This window comes from Lynx canadensis, chromosome B4 (assembly GCF_007474595.2).
Source record: "Lynx canadensis isolate LIC74 chromosome B4, mLynCan4.pri.v2, whole genome shotgun sequence".
In the NCBI taxonomy this organism is placed as follows: domain Eukaryota; kingdom Metazoa; phylum Chordata; class Mammalia; order Carnivora; family Felidae; genus Lynx; species Lynx canadensis.
This window is the reverse complement of record NC_044309.1, coordinates 41074515-41091096: the sequence shown is the minus strand read 5'-3', so window position 1 is coordinate 41091096 and position 16582 is coordinate 41074515. Positions and strand designations below refer to the sequence as shown.

The window sequence follows — 16582 nt, the reverse complement described above, 5'->3', positions numbered from 1 at the left end:
TATCTAGTAATGACCAGGCGGTCATTTTTATGTACAACTTTATGTGGGGCTCTGGTATGTCTATGGTACAAAAATGTACAGCACTTGATCCCAAAACCCTCAGAGCAGGAAGGGCATGGTGCCCGGGCCAGGCTTCTTATTGGGAAGTGTGGTCCTTGAGGTAGAGTCCAGGGGTGGGGTGGTGACCAGCACTCGTGGGGAGAGATTTCCTCCGGGAGAAATGCCAAAGGTCCTGAGTGTTCCTCACACCTCTCTGAAAAGAAAGGAGGTGGGTGTTAGGCGAAGTCAGATGTGGGGTGAAGAGTGAGGCTAAGTACCCTTCCTTGCCATGGCCCCTGCTCCGGTATTGCCCTCCTATACTCTGTCCCCACTGACATCTTTGGTACCCCTCTCACTCCATACTGGCTTCTCCACCCCCTCCCAGGCCACCTTCCCTTCAGCACTTACGATGTGGACAGGGGGGTGTCCAGCTGAATGATGTGGGGCCCACGCATTCTCCGCAGTTGGACCCGGGTCAGCTTCTGAGGCCTGTTGTTCCTCCGAGGCTCGGGGATGCCCTCAATCCTCTGGCTGGCCAGTTCTTCCCGGATCTCTCTGAGCATGTCCTCAGCCCGGAGAGGGCGAGGGGAGGGGGTGCAGTCAGGTCTCAGGAAGAGGGGCCCTTCTTCTTCATCCCCTGAGGACTCCCAGGGGCTTTCCCCAGCAGAGTCAGTGTGGGTTGGGGATGGGGGGAGCTGTCTCCGAAGTCGGGCCCTATGCAGCGTTTCTGCTACCACATTCCCATCTACTGAGGTCCCGTCTTCTTCTTCAGACCAGGTTGGTGGATCTCTCCTGGGAAGGCTGCTTCCTCTTTGGATACCTTCCCCTGGCAGTTCAGGGGCGCTTTGGCGTTGGGGGGCTTGGGGGTTGGGAGGTTGAGGGCGCAAAGGAACATCTCGGAGGTCCAGGGTGGAGAAGGTGAGACGAGGGTCACGCCTAAGGGCCTGTGGGCGTAGACGGCTCACAGAATGGGGCCCCTTGGGGGAGCCTGGGATCAGGGTCCCATAGCCAGAGTCTGAAGTATCATCTGGTACCAACAGAGGCTCTTCATCCACGTCTTCTGTCACCACCAGCTGGGGGATGACGGTTGAGAACTCTGGAGTCCTACAATTTATAGGAAGAGTAAATGGTCAGAGTCGGGTGCTGAGGGGTCAAGTTCAAGCCCAGGAATTTTCCCTTGATCTTCCTATCCAGAAACAGCCCCTCCTCCAAACTTACTTCGGTACCACCTTTACACTGCACGATTATTTTCTCATCTTGCTGGCTAGACTGTAAGCTCCTCTAAGGTATTTTAGCCACAGCACCTGGCTCAGGACCTTGTACCAAGCAGGTGCTCAGCTATCTGCTGAAGGGTTCCTGAGCTCCCCTGAGGCAATCCCCCAGTGATGGATCTTTCTTCTCCTTAACCATGCTGCTGAACAGATGTGTTCCTGTGAACGAACCTCTCGCCCTCTCTGGATCCTTGCAGCTGCGACATTCTGCAAATCCCATACTGGCTCTCACTCTCCATCCCTGGCCTGGGGAGCCTGCTCCTCTCAAGGAACTTGCATCTCTTGTGTCTGTTTCTGTCACCCTGGCAACTGTTGACTAGTGCCAACCTGTTCCACTCTAACCCGTAGCCTGGGTTCCTCTGTCTATTTCCAACGTCCCCAGAAGCTGTGTTGCCACTTCTCTGCTGTGTGGGTTCCTCTCCCCTCTCTCCCTGCCTGCAGTCCCCCTACTTTGAGAGACTTGTGGTCCCTGTGGGTCTTACCTCCCCTCTGCGCTGCTCTGAGAGTCCTCCGGGGAAGGTGAGGAGGGCCTGGTGCGTGGGGCCTCCCGGTCCTGGTTCCGATAGAGAGCTAGGAGCTCCCTCTTCTGTTGGACATACTCCTCTGTCTTCAGCTTTTGCAGGGTGATCTGGGGTGGGCATACTTTCATTAAGAGCTCTCATTTATTGAGACTTGCTGTACGTCACCCATGTGCTAAGTGCTTTACATACATATTATTTCATTTAATCTTCACAGATTATGACTATATTATGAAGGCTATGAGGCAGATATTATTTGTTACTCCTACTTTACTAGGGAAAAATGGAGACTCGGGATAAGTAACTGCCAAGGTCATGGGGCAAAAGAGAGTGGGATGGCGCCAGGAATTGAACCCTCCAACTGGCTCTGGGGGTGGGTGAGGTGTACAGAAGACCCCCTTTCCTGCTTGTGCGGTTCTTCCGGCTTCTTATGCCCCCTTGTTAAGCCCTCTATCCAATCTCTTCCCTCCTTCAGGGAGCCCTCCCTGATATATGGTGATGGTGGTACAAGTGTTCTAAATGGTGGTGGGCCGTCAAATTACTCCTTCTCCTGCTGCCAGGGTGGGCAGGGTCAGGCTTTGTCCTCTGCTGTCCTTCAGAGATGAAAGCAAGACCGTCCCAAGAGGAATGGAGGAGGATACACTGTATTTTCTGTCTTCTTCCCTCAAAGTTTTCACACAGGTGCCCTCAGAACAAAATAGTGACATCTGAGAAGCACCTTACGGGGCACCTCCACATGCATGTGATCATTTGATACACACCATCACCCTGTAGGTTGGAAAGCATGGATATTAGCCCATTTTACAGATGAGAAAACAAGACTTAGAGAGACAAAGGGACTTGCTCAAGTCCCATGAGAAGAGAAGCAGAACTGGGACTGGGCCTTCTCTTTGAGTCCTGGTTCAGGAACTTCATTGACTTTCAAGGGCAGCCTTAAAGGGCAGAGTTGCTAAAGGACATTTGCTTGGGGAGGGGGAGGGAAGGCAGCAGAACCCACAGACAGGTTGAAGGCACAGGCTGGGCAAAGGGAGGTCCTGGTGGCAGCTGCGGGCAGTGCTGGTATCAGTACTCACTGGTATGGCCATATCATTGTTAAAATATTGGAGTACTTCCATGCTGGTAAGCAAAGGGCTGCTGTCCAAGCCTCCTGCCTCCTTTCCCTAGGACTGGTAACCCCATCCTTCAAGATCCAGTGATAACATGTGGCACAGCAGGGGACCTCTAGCACACTCCCAAGCTCCCAAGATGCTCCACTCTAATTGGATGATGGCCATGCCATACTGGTGGTTAAATATTTTGATTATCTCTCCAGCTTAGGTATCTGAACCAGCAACTCTTGGACACCTGGACCTTCCCAAAGCCTCTCCAGAAACACGGGGGTAGCTGGGTCAGGACAATAGACATGTTGGAGAAATGGATGAACAGGGATAGGAAAATGACATCAGGTTTATATTGCAAGTTTCCTTTCTCTGGCTCTCCAGTCCCTCAGTCCTGTGAGTGACAAAGCAGTGCAAAGATTCTTAGCAGTCTCATAAGACTAGTCAGTTGGTCAAAGCAAGGGATGATGGTACCTGGGTGCAGAGAACCAGCACACCAGGGCCAGGTCCTGTGACCTCCTCCCTCATCTCCAATGTGGGACGGAACAAGAAGCAAGGATGCTGGGTGGGGTTGTTCTTGGGGCCAGGGTGGAGTGGAGCAGCCTGCTTGTTGGGCTGAGATGACCTGCCCTTGGCTCCACATGACCCAAGTTCAATGGAGTGTTTGGGAAGTCCAGGATAGGATGGTGTGGGGAAGGAAAGAACTGGGAGGAAGGGGTGGGGTTTGTAAGGAACAACTAATACAAGTATCTCCACTAAACGTGCCCCTGGCAGTTGCCCTTGGCCCAACCCTAGGAAAAAGCAGGGAGGGAGGGGACCTGAGGCATCAGGGAATGGGGCTGTTTGAGGTCCCCCCCAGACACCCCAAAGCTTCTCCAGCAACCCTGGGAGGATCTTCTCAGCTTGGGTAAGAGGAGAATCAAGTTGGGAAGGGAAGAGGAAATCGGTGCCTGAGCCAAAATGTGGCTCCTCTACAAAGCTGAGAAGAGGAAGGGAGGGCTCCCCCAGCATGATTCTTCTTTCTTTGCCCTGGTGGAAGACATAAGCCTTGAGAGGAAACACCTCTTCTCCCCACTGCCTCTGGGGTTGCTCCTAGATTCATCTGCTCCTCCCAAAGTTCCCCAAGTGGACTAACACAGATCTCTCAAAGTGCCCACGAACTCTGAGCAGCTGTGAGGCCTTTCCCTAGTCAGCACGTAGCCCCGCCCAGGCGCCACTGACCACCTCCTTCTTCTAATGATAATTACAAACATTTATGGAGCGCCCATTAAGTGCTGGGCCTCATGCCAAGCAGCAACAATAATTGTCCCATCTCTCCTGCATGATTGTGCCCACTATCACTGCAATTCCCCAGATGGGGACTTGGAGAGATGACATAACCCCTGCAAGAACACAGATAACAGGTGAGAGCTGGGCTCTGGCTATTACCTTAGCAGCCTGCTTCAGCCTCCTGCCATTCATTTTTTGACCTCTGTCTCTGACAGCTTTTTCTGTTCCTGTCACTGGTTCCTTTTTCCTCTTCCCAGTCCCTAATCATGGGCATTTCCCAGGATTTAGTCTGTCTTCCCTAGAGAAGCTAAATTTTTTTTTTTTTCCCTAAAAGTTTAAGCTGCCCTGGCTAGAGCTGCAGGGAATAAATCTACATCTACATTTCTGTGAGGGGGAGAAAGCAACAGTCCCACCCTTGGGTGGTTGCTCTATCAAGGGGACCAATAGATATTCCACTGCCTTTATCAGTTTACAAAGGCTGATGGCAATAGAGAGCAGTTTTCTTTAAGAATTCAGTGTGAAACAATAGCAGGACAAACTAATTTCAGTTTCAGTGTTCTTTGTTTTGCTAAGGGAGGCCAGGGAGCTTGTGCACTGCTTGGTTATGTATCAGAAGTGACCTCCTTTCCTCTGTTAGCCAGGAGTGAGACTGCCCGAGGTAAATTAGTTTGAATAAAATCCCAATAGTTTGTAGTGGTCCCTTGGGGGTTCTAAAGGGAGGCAGGAGGGGGTTGTCATTTTGGGACTGAGAACCAAAGGAAGAAGACAGAATTCTGACGGTGGGGTGGTGAAGGAAAGGGCCTCCTGTGAGGGCCCCCCACCTGGTGCCTTGGGGAGCCCTGTGGCTTGTTTTAGGTATTCAAGGAAGTGGCAGTCCTACAGGGTTGTAAGACACAAGATCTTGAGGTTCCGTCTTTAATTCTTGTTTCATGCCTTTTTTTTAATGGCAAAATCCTCATATTTACTTTCTATTCTCCTAATTCATGGTTTTTAATACACTATTTAAACAGAGACTAAGTTCTGGATTTTCTTTTCTTAAATAAGCTCTCCACATTATGATATGATAATATAGATAAGATTTCAGGAAGAATGCTTAAAATTATTTAAAGAGCAAGACTATTTTCACACATTTTCAAAAGTTCCAGAAGCCTTAATTACCTAATGTGCCAAGGACAAATCATTACTATCTATTCATTAAAGCAAGCCCTATGAGAACCACTAATTTGATTTTAACTGTAAAAATAATGAGGTTGCATTCTTTAGAAACAGTCTACATTAAGATTTCTTGCTTTGTTCAAAATGCCCTTTTTTTTTTTTGGTAATTGAAGTACAATTGACATAACGTTATATTACCTTCAGGTGTGCAGTGTAATGATTCAACATTTGTATAATGAAATAATCACCTTGGTAAGTCTAGTTAACATCTGTCACCATACGTTTCACAAAAAAAATTTTTTTCTCTTGTGTTAACTAACAACTTTTAAGATCTACTCTCCTAGCAACTTTCATAGTTCATCCTTTGTCCCCACCTGAACCCCAGGGCTGTGTTCTACACTTCCCAGAGTCCCTAAGGTATGTCCACTTGCCTAGCCCCCACCACATCACTTTCAAAGTGCTTCTGTTTAAAAGTTACTACTGCTTTAGACCCACCCCTCCCAGGAAGCAACAACCAACCCAACAGGTTTCCCTCTTTGTATTGATTTCATTTCACACAGAGGGGGCTGCCAAAGCTGTCTTTCAAAGGGGAAATCATCCTTTGTCCTCCCTAATCTGTGACCTGCATTCAGGTGCATTTACCTAGAGCTGGTAGCATGCTGCCTTGCTTAATCAGAATGACTTCTTGGGGCGCCTGGGTGGCTCAATTGGTTAAGTGTCCAACTTCGGCTCAGGTCATGATCTCACGGTTGGTGAGTTGGAGCCCTGCCATCAGGCTCTGTGCTGACAGTGTGGAGCCTGGAGCCTGCTTCAGATTCTGTGTCTCCTCTCTCTGCCCCTCCCCCGCTTGTGCTCTGTCTCTCATTGTCTATCAAAAATAAATAAAAATGTAAAAAAAATATTTAAAAAAAGAATGATTTTTTGGGCTCCTCTCTATGAGCCCTGCCATTATTTATGTCCATTTTGCAGGTGAAGAAATGGAAACTCAGCGGACCACATAACTCACCTTAAGGTCACCCAGCTAGGAAGAGGTAGAACTGGTGTCTGAACCTGGAGTTTCTTGCATTCAATATAGGTTTTTATTATTTTTTTATTTTTTTATTTTTAATTTTTTTAACGTTTATTTTTGAGACAGAGACAGAGCATGAATGGGGGAGGGGCAGAGAGAGAGGGAGACACAGAATCGGAAGCAGGCTCCAGGCTCTGAGCCATCAGCCCAGAGCCCGACGCAGGGCTCGAACTCACGGACCGCGAGATCGTGACCTGAGCTGAAGTCGACGCTTAACCGACTGAGCCACCCAGGCGCCCCTCAATATAGGTTTTTAATCACAGTCTCCCAAAGGCTTCTCTTCCTTCTCTAGCTCCTTTCTCTAACCTGCCCCCCTCCAACTTTTCCCTTTTTTTGCAACATGTCCCTAAGAATATGACACTAAACCTCAATATTTCACACTCAAACTAGTACAGTAAATCTCCTGCCACCAATCTCTCTTGCCTCCAGCCCACCTATCACGCTGCCAGCTATCAATTCAAGATGAACACACTGATTTCACCGTGGCATTCCCTTGTTCAAGAATCTATGGTGGCTCTCTCTTGTCAACCCAATTCAATTCAACCTTGTCCCGTCTGCCCTCTTCTGTAGCTTTTGGGGTCCTGTAAAACCTGGCCTCTCCTCACTTGTTCACATAAACCCTTGGCTCAGACTTAGACAGATGTGGTCACTGTCCCCAAAATAATCCAACCCAGTTGCTCCCTTGATTCTTTTGTTCCTGGTCTTCCCTACCCTTAAAAGGCCAATTCAAATCTTTACTTTTTGGCCATTCTGCTCCTATGGTGGGTTGAATAGAGGCTCCAGAAAGATATGTCTAGGTCCTCACCCCCAGAACCTGTAAATGTGACCTTACTTGGAAGAGGGGTCTTTGCAGATGTGTAAAGATCTTCAGTTAAGGATCTCAAGATGAGATTATCCTGGATTTAGGGTGTCTGTACAAGACACAGGAAAGGGAGATTTGTACACAGAGACAGACCGAGAGGAAGCCCACATGAAGACAGAGGCAGAGACTGGAGTGAGGCAGTCATGAGCTAAGGAACACCAGAAGCTACCAGAAGCTGGAAGAGGAGACCAACATCTGGCCTCCAGAACGGTGAGACAATGTTTCTGTTGCTTTAAGCCATTAAGTTTATGGTAACTAGTACAGCTCCATTTGGATCTTTTGAATTCCTCTAGCTTTTATCACATGAATCTGCCCTGTTAAACACCTTCTCTCGATCCTTGTCATCGATAGGACAAAGTTCAAGTTCCTTAGCATAGCACCCAGTAGTAGACATGAGCTGGTAGTACCTACCCCCTGGCCTCTCTGCCACTATGCCTGCTCTGTCCTGGTAATATCAACTATGAGGCCAGTGGTTTTCTCAACACACACACAGTTTCATGTTTCCCACATTTGCACAATCTGCTTCTCCATCTGGAATAACTTTCCTTCCCATCCTTGTTCTCCTCACGAACTCCTAAATATCCCTCCAAACAGGGCTCAGACAATAGCCTCTCTGTGAAAGTATCTCAGCAGACCTCCCTCTGCAATGTCCCCTTTCCCAACCAACACACCAGACAGAATGAATTACTCCCTTCTTGGTCATAGTTCCATTCTGTGTTTTCTATTATCTGTACACTAATATAATTTGTACCCTAATGGAACATAGTTCCATTCTATGTTTCTATTATTTGTACACTAATTTGTCCAGCTAGGCTGCAGTGCATATTCCGGGGGGGGGGGGGGGGGAGTGGTGTTTTATTCTTTTCTGATTCCCTAGCACCCAGCAAGTGCTCCATTAATGTTGAACGGAAGATGAAGTTCAGAAGATCATGGTTTCAGGGTACAAAAGCCTTTAGGGGATGCTGTCTTGGGCTCTCCCAGTGACTGGCACAGTAGCTGGCCAAAGGCTTTCTTTCATGCTCTTGTCAAGGCTGTGTCTCCCTCCTGAGGGCCCAAACCAGACTGAACCTGCATCCACCTCAGCCTCTTTCTCTTCCTTCCTCCCTCTTGTGCTCCCTTTTCTGACCTCCGAGGGCCCCTCCCCACTCTCTACTCCTGGCTTTCACATACCTGGGCCTTCTGGGTCTTCTCTAGCCACCGGGCACGGTCTGCAGCATTGGGACAGTGCACAACGAGGGCACTGGAGACGCACTGGAATTCAGTGAGATGGATCACCAGGAAGCTGTCTGGGTAGAGGAGGTGAAGGTCTGCTCAAGGGCTAGACCATATTTGATCCCCATCCTGACTGCTCCTTCCCCTTGCCAAGAGGAAAGGAGAAGGAAAGTGTCCCCGCAGGAGAGACATACTAGGGTCTCGGAGTGGTCGGCACACAAGCTTCTCCAGCATGAGTGGGGGACGGATAACCTTGGCTTTGTCTGCCTTGCGTTGGGGCTTGGTCACCAGCAGCACATCAGAGAAGAGGAACAGGTGCACATCCAGCTGGGAGGCAGGTGTCAGAGAGAGACAAGAGTCAGCTGGAGCAGGGGAAGGGTGGCACATGGACTGGGGCTCCTGCATGGTGTGCGTGCATGGGTGCACATGTGCACAAGGGACAGAACCGTGGAACGCTAGAGCTGGAAGGGGTGTCACTTTGGTCCCATCTCTTGTCTTACAGGCTGATTCAGGGGCGTACAGACAAGCAGAGCTGAGCCACAGCACGTCCCCTTCTCAACACACACAGACACACAAACATCTCTTTGCCCAATTCCAGCTTTTCTGACTCTTATCCCGTGTCCTGGCACCCCTCCCTTCTCTTCAGTCTACCGGCCGTCTTCTCCGGTCTTCCCCGTAGCCCCTCACCTTCCCTTCTCGCCCCTCCTTCACTCGCACGGGTCCCTCCAGCAGCAGCTGCCTGGTGTGCTCGGGAGCGACCCCCAGCATGGGCGACATCAGGTCCAGGGTGCAGAATGGACGCAGGTTCTGAGGGACACAGCGCGGAGAGGATCACTGCCTCCCCCTCCCCCTCCCAGCCACCATGGGTCTTTGTTCTATCACCAGCACCTTCTCCCCTCATCCTCGCCTTCTTGGAGGGAGAGGAAGCAGCCAGTAATTCCTTTTCACTCTTTAGCACTCTGACCCTCAGCCCCTCCTCATGGCGAAGGAATGGTGGGCACGGGCCCTCTGTGCCACCTCTGCCCCTTAGCCTCCAGGCCTCTGCTTCATCTTCTTTCCCAGGGACCTTGTTTTGCTGAGCCCCCTGCCCCCTGCCCTCCCTCACCTTCTCCACCTCCTCGCTGGATGGCTCCAGCACTTCGTAGGGCCCAATGCGTTGGGCTGCAGCCACCAAGCTCTCCTGCTCTTCCCCTTGGCGCACCTGTTTATTGACGTATCGCAGGAATGACTCCACAGCGGCAATCTAGGTGACGGGCGGGGTGTGGAAGAAGGAACAGCTCACCTCCTTACCCCGTACATCTCACCCCACCAATGACAACCCAGGCGGCTGGTCGGTGCCACACTGGCACGTACGTATGAGGAAAGAGACCCTTAAGAGCCTTAAAAGTTCCTGGAAACCAGTTCCCACACACCAGCCCCCAGCGCCCAAGGCACGGCCCTGCCAGGCCACATACCATGGCGCTCAGGCCCTCCCGGGCACGTGCCTCAGGGCTCCTCTTAAGCACAGCCTGGAGCAGCAGCGGGTACTTGGTGATGCGCTGGTGGGGCTTGATGAGCAGGTCGCCCAGCATCTGCCTCCCCGAGCGCTTGTGCTTCTCACACCACTGCCAGCAGAGGAGGGCAGGGGGTCAGGAGCCTGAAGGCCCCTTGCCGCCCCATTCTATCGCCGGACTCAGCTTTGGACCCAGCTGGAGATGCCGGATGATCTGGTTGTTTCAGGTCCACCCCAGCCCCCTTCCCAGGCGCCCTCTCTCCCACCTGCACAAAGGAATGGAAGAGAGGATTGTTGTCTTGCTGTTCCTGGGCGTAAGCCATGGTCTGCTTCACTTGCAGGCAGTATCGGACATAGGGCTGGAACCGCTGGCTGAACTGAGGGGACAGATACGGGCAGGCAGGGGGAAGAAGGTCATGAAATACAGGCTCCAGCTGCAGAACACGGGGAGCACGGAGGAGAGAGCCTCCCACCGACCCTTAGTCCAGTTGGTGCCAATCCCTACCCTCCATGACGCTCTCCCCCGTGACTGCCAGCCCCTCCCTCTGGGTTCCAGGGAGAAACTGAGATCCCGGGAGGCTGACCCATGGCCACTCTCTGAGCTCCCATGCACAGCCCCTACTGTACCCTGCTTCTCTGGACGGACTCTCCTGTCATCAATAATTCAGCTGGAATGTTTTCAGGACACAGCAGGTCTCGTTTCACACAGAGGTGGGTAGTGACCTGAGGCTTGCCCAGAAGCCCTATTCCTATGGAAGGGGGTACCAATGGCTCCCGGGAGACTGTCTCCCCACCTCTGTCCCCTATTCTGGCTCTGCAAGGCCCGCATTTTCTTGATTGGGTAACACCGTGGAAGAAAGTCTGACCCCAGGCCCCTTTCTTTCTTTCTTTCTTTCTTTCTTTTTTTAAATTTTTTTAATGTTTTATTTATTCTTGAAAGAAAGAGAGACAGAGCATGAGTGAGGGAGGGGCACAGCAAGAGAAGGACACAGAATCTGAAGCAGACTCCAGGCTCTGAGCTGTCAGCACAGAGCCGGACATGGGGCTCAAACTCACAAGCTGTGAGATCATGACCTGAGCCGAAGTCGGACACTCAACCGACTGAGCCACCCAGGCACCCCAGGGCTCTTGCTTTCTTATTACATTTCTCCATGCTCTGGGTGCCCTGTGGCCTTTTATACCCCACCCCCCCCCCCACCCCCAGCCAGTTGCCCAGGGGATGCCTTGCTTCGGCCCCATTCTTCTCGCAGCTGTTTGTCAGAGGCTTTCTGGCCAAGAAGCAAGATTGTATAGTTAAGAGATTCAGTGGAACCCTTCTCTGAGATAGCTGCATTTCATTTCAAAAGAGTCACCAAAAGACCAAAGAACTTTTGGGACAGAGGTCGTATCGGTGGAATGAAGGGCAGGAGGTGAGGTGATATTCTGGGGGTGGGGGCGTGCCCTCAGACTCCCCCCAACTCCCAGAAGGGTTTGAGTGGCACAGGCTGATCCTGCAGACAGGATCTCTCTGGGCTCTCCCAGGCCCGCCCCAGCCACACGTGGCCCTTCGCCATGCCTCACCGTCAAGAAGCCGTCTTGTAGACTGACAGGGTCCAGAGGCTGGCCTGAGGCTCGAGCCTCCCCCAGGGTGGGCCCCAGCACCTCCTCCCAAAATCTCTTGTGGACTCGAATCAGGCTGGGGACATTTCCAAACAGGGTCTCAGCTGATACCTGGAGGAGGGAGCAGAGCTTAGCCACAAGCCTTGGCAGGTCACTGTCAGGCAGCACTGGCCGTGGACAGGCAAGGAGCCATAAGCTTGGATGAAGCTTGCGGGGGAGCTGAGAGATGGAAGGGGCTGGAGCTTTCCCTTCTATTTCTCTGGCACATTGGCGCAGCTGTGCTGAGCACCGGAAAAGAGCAGAGGCCAGCCTGCTTGGGGTCGAGAGCAGGAAGGGGACCAGGGAGGGCAGGGGGTGTCCTAGAAAACAGAGAATTTGGACAGCAGCCTGTGGGGCTCTCTGCAAGCCCACTCCCACTCTGCGGGCTCAGGGCTTGGGGTGTGGAGGGTCCTCCAGAGTACCCACTCACCTCGGTCAGAAGCCCCACTCGCTGCAAGTTCAGCAGGCCGGCGGCCAGGAGCTGGATGCAGGGAAAGATGAGGGTCTCAGCACCTGACCTCTACCTTTGGGACCCCAGCCTAGTCCTCTGAAGTGTCTCTACCTCCAGATTTACCACTGCTAACCTTCTTCCTAAGATCCCGGGGAGGTCTCCAATGGGGGGGATCTCTCAGCTGCCTGTCCCCCACCCCTACCTTCCTCCCACCCCCTGCCATGGTCCTCCCTTCTTGGCCTGGGGGAATGGGGGACAATGCAAGGGAGATGGGTAAGTGGCTGAGGTGGGGGCCTGGGCTGGAGCTGGGGGCAGCTCACGTCAGTCATGATTTTGAGCTTCCGCACATAGATCAGCTCGGTGGTCAGCAGCTCCCACAGTGCTTCCTGTTGGTGGCAAAGTTCCCGGCTCATCTCCTGGGGTAGGGACAGTGCTGGCTCAGTTGGGGGAATAATGACAAGAAGAGCAGCTGTCATCTGGTCAACGCTACTAGATCTACTTCATAGATGACCTTTTAATCCTCAAGTGTGTAGATGATGTTATCCCCATTTGACAGATGAACCAACTGAGGCTCAGAGAGGTTTACAGTCTTGAGCAAGGTCTCACTAGTCAGTGGCAGAACTAGGAGTTGAACCCAGAACGAGATGTCTCCAAATGCTTTCCCCATGTGACCCCACTTCCCAAGGCCTTTCTCTCTTCCAGGGCAGAGGGGAGGTATATGTGTGCGTCTGTGACACCACAGGGACCGACACTGTGTTCCAGGCCTACCTTGTGCCCAGGCACCAGCTCCTTCCAGGACTTCTCAATGACCAGGCCACTGTCAGTGCCTTCTCCTATCTCCCAGTGCTGACGGTCCTCAGGGGGCAGGCGGGGCATCCCAAACATGCTGAATGTATGCAGCCTCATCTCCAGTTGTTGGGCCTTGGGGACTTCCTGGGAGAGCCAAGAAGGGGACCAGTCCTGGCCATGTCCTGTGCACCCAGACCCCTGGTCTGGGGAGGGCTGCATGTGCGTGTGTGTGTGCGTGTGTGTGTGTGTCTGAGAATGGGAGGTGGCAAGCAGCACTGTCTGTGAGTGGGGACACGGAGGCCTGGGGGACAGGGGTTGACCCCGGCTGGGATTACAGGCGAAAGGGCATCGCTGAAACACGATGGAGACGTACCTTGGTCTCCAGAAAGGTGCCTGACAGAGGAGTCTGACCTAGGCTCTCTGACCAGAAAGATACTTTGTAGGGCCCTTCTGAGGCAGAACCCTTTAGAGGGACCTTTGGGTGGAGACCAGACAGGACTAGGGAACCCGTGGTCTCAGGCAACATTTTGACATTTGCCTCTAAAATGAACATTTTTATGAGGCAGCATGGTTTGGAGATGCATCCTTGAGAGGGTCTCTAGACAGAACCGGATCCAGCTTCTTGGAGGAGCTGGCCATGCTCTTGGCCCTGACCATCTGTGGAGGACCCCATGGCTTGGCTATGAGCATGGGAATGGGAGAAGAGGGGCCCCTCACCTTGAGTTTGGGGGAGTGTGGTGGGCCAGCCCCCAAATGGCCTCCATGCCTCTTCTCATGCTCTAGCTCTCGCAACTTCAGGGGAGACAGCCCTCGGACCTGGCCGGAACCCTTGGCAAAGGGGACGTAGTCTTGGAAGCGTCGGCGACTGGGATCCTGGAGGAGGAGGAGTAGGGTAAGTTCTTAGAGGGGCCTCCCTTTTCCCAGAAGTCCCAGAGTGGTAGTGGGGGCTTGACTCCAGACGGTGTCCCTCACCGCTGCAGGCAGGGCGGGCTCACCTCTCCCCTCAAACCAGTTTGATGTGAGCCACTCCCGCCCTGAGTCACAGCACCTGCTGCCAGGGAGGCCAAGCGGAGCTGGGCAGGGGCATGCCAGCTTGGCTCCCCTAGTGGACCCAGGGGCAGAAGTGGGGGGCCTACTGTAGAGCAGGCGCACAGGGACCTACACGCCTGGGCTCTGGTGTGTGTGTCCCCCAGCATCTGCCCACTCACAGGCGTGCTTCCTGTACCATGGGCTTGCGTTGCACAGTGCATTCTGGGTCCCTCGCAGCTTTCCTTGCATGTGGGGATGAGGGAGCATGCATGTGCGGCCTCCCCCCCCCCCCCCAGGGGCATGCAGCCTGTGTCCTTTCCAGTTGGGAGTGGCTGCCCTTCTACATGAGAGATTGAGACCAAATGCGGGCCACACACACGTCCTCCTCCCCCCCCCCCCCCCCCCCCCCGCCCCGGGGCAGGCCTGGTCACATTCCTTGATCTGCCTGTGGCCTGACTAACACTGCGTACTTCCTAGTCTCCCTTCCTGCCCTCAGCCTGGGAGAGTCCCTAGCCGTCCTCCTTGTCTCCCAGGGCAAAATCCTCTTCCAGTAAGACAGGGGATACCCCAGCTGGAAGCAGAACTGTTCTCAAGGTGACGGGGTAGCTTGGAGGCTGAGGGAAACACTGCTTGGCCTCCACACCCCTTTTCTTGGTCAGCATTTGAGGCAGGCCAGGAGGGCGGAGCAGTGGTGAAGCCCAGGCAGGCCTCCGCACCCCTCCCCGCTTGCAGAGTAGGGACATCCAGAACCTTTGCTCTTCCTTCAGTGCTGACTCAGAGGGAGCAGGTCTCAGGGAGCCCACAGGCTCCTCCCAGGTAGAGGCGGGAGTCTGGGAGGTACCAACCCCAAGGGTTGATACATGCCACTCTCCACCACCCCCCACCCCTCACCTCCATGCCTCAGACCTGTCTAACAGCACCTCTTCTGAGGACCTGGCTTCTCCTGGCTCTCTGCCTCACCTGCCGCATCTGCCTGGGATGGGTGTGGAGTCCTGGGAGTCTGGCCCAACCCTGCCCTCCTCTCCCTCACAAGCCAGGAAAGAAGGTAGGGGTGAGGGACAGGAATAGAGCAGCCCATGCACCTGCAAGATAGACCTGAAAGCCTTGGTATCCTCCCTCTGCCCCACCCAGGTCATTCTGGGGGCAGCCTGGACTCACCAGCACAGGCCCTCCTCGGGGATAGAGACTGCCAGCAGGATTCTGGGTGGTGGCCCGATGCCGGCCCCCATAAGTCTCAATGCGGGAGGCCACAAGTCCTTGGAGGGGACCATCATCTGGAAGAGCAAAGGTCTGCATCTTTTCTCTCCTGGGTCACCTCGGAAGGGTCATAGCTTCAATGTCCAGGAGAAAAGGGTCCCCTGAGGCTGCACAGAGAAAATAGAGAAATGGAAGGGCCAGCCTTGATCAGTGGGTGGCTCCAGGTTGGAGACCAAGGGACGGAAGAAGGAAAGATGATGGAGTGGGGGAGGAAGGAACAAGAGCTTGTCACTTATTGTGGGGGCATAACTCCCTGTGACATGGTGGAGTTGGGTAGGACCCCACATGCTGGGTGGAAGCCCCCTTGGAGCTATGCCTCCTTCCTCACGTGTATGCACATTTGGGGTACAGGCTCCCTCGTCTGCCTCAAAGGATGCTTGCAGTCCTGAGTAGCTGGGAGCAAGAGCCATAGGCAGGTCCCCAGGCTTCCTGGATGCCCCCTTCCAGTGGGGGTATTTCTTTTGCACCTAGCCACCCACCCCCAGCCCGGGGAAGAGCTGCAGGGAGAACACGGGGTGGGGGGCACTGGACACTGAACCACCTGCCTACTGTTTTTGTACAGCCCGAAAGCTAAGAATGCTTTTCACGTGTTTGAATGGTCGGGAAGAAAAATCAAAAGAAGAATAATACTCCAGGACACATGAAAAGTGTACACAACTCAAATCTCAAGGTCCCTAAATAAAGTTTTAGTGGAACACAGCCACATTTACTCCCTTCCAACTGTCTACCACTGCTTTATTGCTAGTTGTGACAGAGACAGTTCCTATAGGCTTCAAGTCTGACATACTTACTCTCTGGCCCTTTATTCAAAGTTTGCCTACCCCCGACTGGACCCTCCTGGCCACAGACAGGGAGGTGAGGCAAGACAGCTAGCAGGCCGCTGGGCTTACAGACAGAGGCAAGGGGCAGGAGGGTATGTTTGGTGCTCCCCAGCCTCTGGGAACACCTCCAGAGAGCCGAGCCCAGAGCCAGGTCGGGGGGTCCATCACTTCCCCGTAAACCTGGATAGAGGACCTACCCTTTGAGTGGGCAGGGCCTGGAGAGCAGAGGCCTTCTAAGTAGCTGCTTGTGCCCCTCCAGATGGGCCTGAGGCCCCTGCTCAGCTCCTTACTTTTCTCCGGTTTATGAGCAAGGGAGGAAAACGTTCATTGTCCCCCAGGTCCCCTCCCAACAATCATCTCTCTGCCTGTCTCTCTCTCTCCCTCTTCCTACCCCCGGACCTTTTCGACCTCTGACGCGGGCTTCCCTTCCCTTCTCGCCCCCGCGCCGCCAGCCTCGGCCCCTCCCCCCCCCCCCGCCCCCGTCCGTCCGGCTCGCAGCCGCTCACCTGTGCCCGCAGGTGTCCCGGCGCCCACCGCCCGCGCCGCCGGCCCCCCGCCCGCGGGGCTCCCGGTCGCCGACGGCTGCTCGGGCAATGTCAGCCCCGCAGCCAGG

The 16582-nt window shown here is 53.6% G+C and overlaps 1 protein-coding gene across 1 annotated transcript; it reads right to left on the bottom strand.

The window, feature by feature from the left end:
* Positions 1-171: 171 nt before the first annotated feature.
* Positions 172-15208, bottom strand: PLEKHG6 (pleckstrin homology and RhoGEF domain containing G6). Its single transcript, XM_030321493.1, has 15 exons — positions 15050-15208; positions 13580-13735; positions 12842-13006; positions 12394-12489; positions 12053-12103; positions 11545-11694; positions 10251-10361; positions 9947-10096; positions 9598-9735; positions 9180-9299; positions 8687-8819; positions 8451-8566; positions 1793-1938; positions 448-1143; positions 172-253 (listed from the first exon to the last, which is right to left on the bottom strand). The coding sequence occupies exons 1-15, from the start codon at positions 15185-15187 to the stop codon at positions 244-246; spliced, it is 2376 nt and encodes a 791-aa protein (XP_030177353.1). The 5' UTR covers positions 15188-15208; the 3' UTR covers positions 172-243.
* Positions 15209-16582: the final 1374 nt, after the last annotated feature.